The sequence below is a fragment of the Limulus polyphemus genome, unplaced genomic scaffold (assembly GCF_000517525.1).
Source record: "Limulus polyphemus unplaced genomic scaffold, Limulus_polyphemus-2.1.2 Scaffold1562, whole genome shotgun sequence".
Lineage (NCBI taxonomy): Eukaryota > Metazoa > Arthropoda > Merostomata > Xiphosura > Limulidae > Limulus > Limulus polyphemus.
In genome coordinates this window covers 1-6,344 of record NW_013667172.1, presented here as the reverse complement: position 1 = coordinate 6,344, position 6,344 = coordinate 1, and the positions used below count along the sequence as shown (strand labels likewise).

At 33.7% G+C, this 6,344-nt stretch overlaps 1 protein-coding gene across 2 annotated transcripts; it reads right to left on the bottom strand.

The window, feature by feature from the left end:
* LOC111086927 lies at positions 1 to 2,420 on the bottom strand. 2 transcript variants are annotated; one of them, XM_022391768.1, is made up of 3 exons: positions 2,263 to 2,420; positions 377 to 662; positions 1 to 316 (listed from the first exon to the last, which is right to left on the bottom strand). In XM_022391768.1, exons 1-3 carry the CDS (start codon positions 2,330 to 2,332, stop codon positions 205 to 207), a joined length of 468 nt encoding a protein of 155 aa, XP_022247476.1. In that variant the 5' UTR covers positions 2,333 to 2,420; the 3' UTR covers positions 1 to 204. The 2 variants fall into 2 exon arrangements, with proteins under 2 accessions (XP_022247476.1, XP_022247475.1); XM_022391767.1 differs by having other exon boundaries at positions 1 to 662.
* Between the last annotated feature and the right edge of the window lie 3,924 nt (positions 2,421 to 6,344).

Genomic DNA, 6,344 nt, shown 5'->3' with positions numbered 1-6,344 from the left:
TGCTTGATAAATTATTTAGTTATTTATTTTTGTCAAATAACATACATTTCCATTTCTTACTTTTTCTCTATTTTGAGTTCTATGTTCCGTTGTAAGTTTCCAAATTATGGTTGGCAATCTTGTGAGTAATTCATCCCTCGTTACTTTTCTTGAAATCTAAGTTGTTCAACCTGCCAATTCTAGCACTAAACGGTGCTAGCCCTATTATAGGAGTAAGCTAGATAAAGCCCCTGTATTTGCTCTTCCAATTCTTGGAATGTATGATGCACGTCCTATTCGAGGAGTAAACATTGCTCTTTTTGCTTTATTTATGTAACCATCATCCACATTATTATGCAAAACTGGAATAATTTGTCTCAAAATCCTTTGGATATCATCATCATTGAGTTGCCAGTCATCATATTCTTCGGATATGGATCGCTTCTTTCGACCAATTCTTGGAGTAAATGCAAGCATAGAATGCTTAGGGCTATCCATGTCTTCATAAAGTTTAAATATTAAGTCTTCAGCCATAATGTATGAAAATGGCAAAAAGTCAAAAACTGCTGATCGTCCAATTCGAGGAGGAAATGTCCAGATGTCAGCCTCTGATCTGTAGTCTTTAGTCGCTCGTAATGATGGGATCTGATCTTGTCTTCCATTTTCCTTGTGAAGAACATATCCTGAAGCAAAAAAACAACACTGCTTTAAGTAAAAACTATGAAGAACAGTAAAATAAGTTTTATTTAAGTGACTTGAATGAGAAATAGTACGTTTAGAAGTTAAACGATCAAAGATACTTGTAATTAAACATATAGAGAAAAAATTGTAACGACTCTCTAGTAATATATATTAATTTTGTTTAATGAAAAATGTACGTTGTAAAATGTTATATAATTCTGAATTGAGATTGTTACAATAGTACGTAACCTTTATATAAAGGTACAAATATAATATTTTTTGCTTGCTAAGGTTTAAATGATATTCAAACAAAAAATAGATTTCAAGCACTTTCGAGTAGTTGATTATTCTGTTACAGGAACAAAAATAAGAAGATTCGTATATCCGAAAGCACTATAGCCTTTGGATGTTTCGAAATCTGCTTTAATATATTTGGTAATTTGAACCGTCTAAGCATTTAGATATTAATACATATCGATGTACAGGTTATAACGATCAAGAACTGACAATTATATAATAGCTATTTTTTTTTCCATTCTATTTCAATAATTCCAATCTTCGATCCAAGTCCAGTTGTACATATTATACTCAGTACAACAGTGGAAGCTTATAAATTTTAAATTGTGTTTGTTTGTAATTAAGCTACACAATGGGCTATCTGTGCTCTGCCCACCACGGGTATCGAAACCCGGATTCTAACGTTGTAAGTCCTCAGACATACCGCTGTACCACTGGGGGGGGGGGGCATAAACCATAAAATAATTGCACTGATTTGACTTTCTAAATTCAAGTTATTTTGTTTTATATATTTGTTCTCATTATTCTGATCGTCAATCCCACTTGAGTATTTAGGTCTATCTATTAAACTCGGTAAAAAAAAGTGGGAAACGTAGAAACCACAACATAATTGAATTCACGAACTTTACTTTTTAAATTCAAGGTAAATTTCGTCACGAATATTTTTTTCGAAAAATACTGCGTAAAAAGTTAGATTATAAAAAGTGAGTTAAGGCATAGAAATACGTTCCATCATCCTTTGATGGTTGCACTTTTGTAGAGGATTTTTCGGACAAATGTTCTGTAAAACAAGTAAATGTGATACTTTGCGAATAGATAGCAGAAAGTCGAGCACTTCTCTTCAATACTTTATAACATGATTTGTTTGTTTGTTTAAAAGCAAGACCACATTGGACTACATACTATATCTACCACAGGGAATCGAGCCCCGGATTTTAACATTGTAAATCCGTAAACTTAACGCTTCCCACCGAGAGACATTTAAAACCACACTGACTATGTAACAACAATACGAGACTAATATTCTGTAAGGCACGAAGTAACACGTTCAATCAAGAAGCTGAACTTGCTCCAAATATATTTGTAATTTATCAAATTTGAATATTATAGTTTGATTAGTAAAAGATGAGAGTGGATAATTGGTAGCCTGATTAAGAACTATATTCCAGATATTTTCATATTTAATACAGAAACATTCTAAGAAAAATAACACCCAAGGAAACATATGCACCAAATAATTTTGTTTTTTAATTAGCCCTCAAATGAAGACATGGTAACAATAAGACTGCTATGAAATGATCAAACCTTTGGAGACCAGGCAAGATGTAAACATCATCATGTAGATCATCAACTGCAGCTGCTGCATGGCTGTCATGGTCAGCTAGATGTGGAAAACCTAATATTCAATGAAAATATGTGTCTCTTTCAGAGTTTGGTTGTACTTATACTATCCTAAAGATGAAGATAAAACAAAACACCTTAGATAGATACAGCTCCCGGGACTATTACTGAGAAGCGCTAGGAATGGTTAGCACACAAAGCTTAAGTTTATTGTTAAACTTGGAAGTTATTTGAACATTAAGGAATCAATAGTTAACCCCAGGGGCTCATAAAATGCAAGGCATATTATACGTCTGTTTGGGTTCATGGTGTTTTACGAAACATAATAACGAAAACTTATTTCTGCTATATTTGCTCTGTGTTTGGTACGAGCGTCATCTCGGCTTTCAAAGAAGGAAACAGATAAATCACCTCCAACATAAAAAGGAAAAGCTTGCGAAAAGTGGATTTATTTGTTTGACAACCTTAAATAATGCTTTATTGTCTCTACTAGCATTAGAACTACCAAAGTGGATTTATGAATTTAGAAACGTGAACCTCTCGTTCATAAGAAAAAACCAACTGGCATTTTACTCTGCCAGTGCATTAAGATCTAGTGCAATTAAATCATCTGTACAATTTAGGTTTATGCAGATCACTTCCAGTATTTTATTGTTGTTTATTTTATTTTCACACTCTGCGTACACAAACAGAAATGCTGTCACAAACTGGAAAAAAAATATATGAATCATTTGAAAAAAACTATATATGCCCCCAGTGGAAAAGCGGTAAGTCAGGATATTTATAACGCCAGAAAACGGGCTTCAATACCCTTAGTTGGCACAGCACAGATAACCCGTTGTGTAGCTTTATCCTTAATTACAAACACACACAAAATAACGATATTGTATCGGACAACTGATTTTGAAGACCGATATTTTATAGAGTAACTATATATTTTTCAGCCTGATATAAAAGGAAAATGAAAAGCTTGTGTATGTTTTTCAGCTAATGTTTAATTTTTTTAATTGTTTACAGAGAACAACTGGTTGGAAGTTTTGCAAGCTAATGTCATTTCGAACTGCATCCTGTCGCCTAACCTATTATTCGTTCTCGGTTTGAATTTCGCGCAAAACTACACGAGGGTTATCTGCGCCAACCGTCCCTAATTTAGCAGTGAAAGATTAGAAGGAAAGCAGCTAGTCATCACAACCCACCGTCAACTCATGGGTTACTCTTTCACCTACGAATAGTGGGATTAACCGTCACGTTATAATGCCCCCACGGCTGGAAGGGTGAGCATGTTTGGTGGGACAGGGATTCGAACTGAGAGTCAAGCGCCCTAATATCTGGCCATACCGGGCCCCTCTTATCCGAGAAATGCCTTGGCATGGAATCCGGAATGTTGATAATCTCAGAAATATGTTTGTTTATTATATTTTAAGAGTAAAGTAACACAAGGCTACTTGTGATGTGTCCATTGTGGGTATCGAACTCCTATGTTTAGAGTTATAAGCTCTCAAATTTACCCGGGGGCTAGTCTAAAAACTCCTAGGAAGTTGCTGCCCACAAATATTTTCTTCTGCATAAAGACTCCTTAAAACAAAGTTAAATACTTTTTGTTAACGGTAAAAGTGAGTTAGAAAGAACGTGGTTATTTACCAAATATTTTCCTCAGAACAATTGTCAGCAGTGCTTTTTTAAAGGGAAGAAATACACAAACTTAACACGTTCGCTACCATGTGCCCCACCGGTGGGTCACAGACAATTATGTTTCAAAGCTAGATTTCCCTTCTGGCATATGAGTTTGGGACACTGTAACTGCTTCTTGAATGTTTAATTTTTATACTTAATTTATTGTGTTCAGATTCTTCTTCTTTTTAATTATTTTAATTAAGTTTTAATTAAGCCCCCCCCCCCTCCACCCCCAGTGACACAGCGGTATGTCTGTGGACTTACAACGCTAGAATTAAGTTTAGAGGATGGAATAGCCAAGATGAACCAATAGGTCTCATGTTGTCCCAAAAGATTATGTTATATTAATGAATTATGTCCCACCCCGACTTTGTTCACAACAAATTCCGTTAAAGTTTGACCATAGAATTAAAGTTTATTCACCAAATTATTTATGGATCCACGGTTCCGTCGGTTACAGGGTCTCTAATAGTATATTACTTTAATCAACCAAAGAAAAGTTACAAAAGTACCAACAATATTGCAATTAAAACCATTAATTGGGACAATGATAAACCCGAAATATTAATAAATCATTAAAACCAACGTTTACTGTTTACTCAATTAAAAATTTATTGAAGCGCGTCGGCCCGGCATGTCCAGGTGGTTAGGGCGCTCGACTTGCAATCTGCGGGTTCGAATCCCCGTTACTCCAAACATGCTCGCCCTTTCAGCCGTGGGGGCGTTGTAAAGTGACGGTCAATCCCACTATTCATTGCTAAAAGAGTAGCCCAAGAGTTGGCGGTTGGTGGAGATGACTAGCTGCCTTCCCTCTAGTCTTACACTGCTAAATTAGGGGCAGCTAGCGCAGTTAGCCCTCGTGTAGCTTTGCGCGAAATTCATAACAAACAAACAATTGAAGCCGAACATCTTCCATTTTAAAACAACACTGTACATGCACTAATTTCGACGTGATCTACGTCATCTTCAGGAGTTACTTACAAGACATATTTTTACCCCTTGTCACATTGCTTCACTATTATTTACATATTTCCTTGGTCTATTGTTTTAATAATATATCTCGCCATATATCAACATATTGACTTACTGGTATTACGACCATATTTTTTTTTCGTATTTCTTTCCTTAAAAGCAGTTGGTATTCCAGGTCTACTACGAAATTTCTTTTTGGTGTATTGTAATCTAATATATCTGTTGATTGAACTCGTTTAAACAATTGTTTACTTTTCGTCCTTGATGTTACTGTTCAACTCCTCTGTCTCGTAAATATTTTAGCCGTAAATCCCGTTGTTAGGTTTATAAATATGCACTACCGGTACTTGTGCTTAAATTTTTTTAAATTATAATATATAATTAAAAACAACGTTTTATATTTACACAATAAAAACTTTATTGAATCCGTACGGCTTCCACTTTAAAATATCTCTCTACAAGTACATGTTTCAACGTGATCTACGTCATCCTCAGGAGTAACTTACAAGACTGTTTTATACTTTCCCCCTTGTCGCATTACTTCATTGTTATTTACATATTTCCGTTCATATGAAAAAAAACAAAAACAAATTATAATATATCTCGCCATATATCAACGTATTGAATTGTTGTTCTTTCTTCTCTATTTAATACTTGTCTTTGTTTTTATTATTTCATTATTTCTAATGTTTCTCTAATATTTAATGTTATAATACTACGAGGCTGAGTTAAAATTAAAGTTTTTCCTATAATATTGTATGTAGTTTTTACATGTTCGTCTATAGCTGAGGTTTCTGTTGCATTATTCCTTTTATAACCTTTATGTTCTTGCAAACTGTATTATAAATTTGTTTTAGTGTGACCAACATAAATACTACTATATTCACATACTATTTTGTAAATATCCGTTTTATCTACTAATTATATTTTATCTTTAATATTCCCTATCATGTTTTCTCTTATTTATTGGTTTGAAGATAGGATATGAATTCTGATGTTCTTTAAAAAATTTATAATTGACTTGTTAAACCTGGAACATAAGGTAAACTTAGTGTTTCTTTTTGTGTTTTTTTTTAATAAATAGATATTAGTGTGGTATTTTTAACTGTGTTTACACCTTTATTAAATTTCTTAAGTGTTTTGTCTACTATATTTGGTTCAAATCCTCTATCAATAGCTATATATTTAATTAATAACAATTCGTTATTTAAATATTCCTGTCTTGAACATAATTTAAAGTTCTATAAACATATGTGTAAAATACAGAGATTTTTGTGTTTTTATATGACATGATTCCTTGTATGGAGGTATAACAAAACTATCCATGTGTTAAGTATCTGCTTGTTTGTTAATTTCTACTGCATAGTAGAGGGGGGTATCTTCAGTTGTGGACTGTCCAA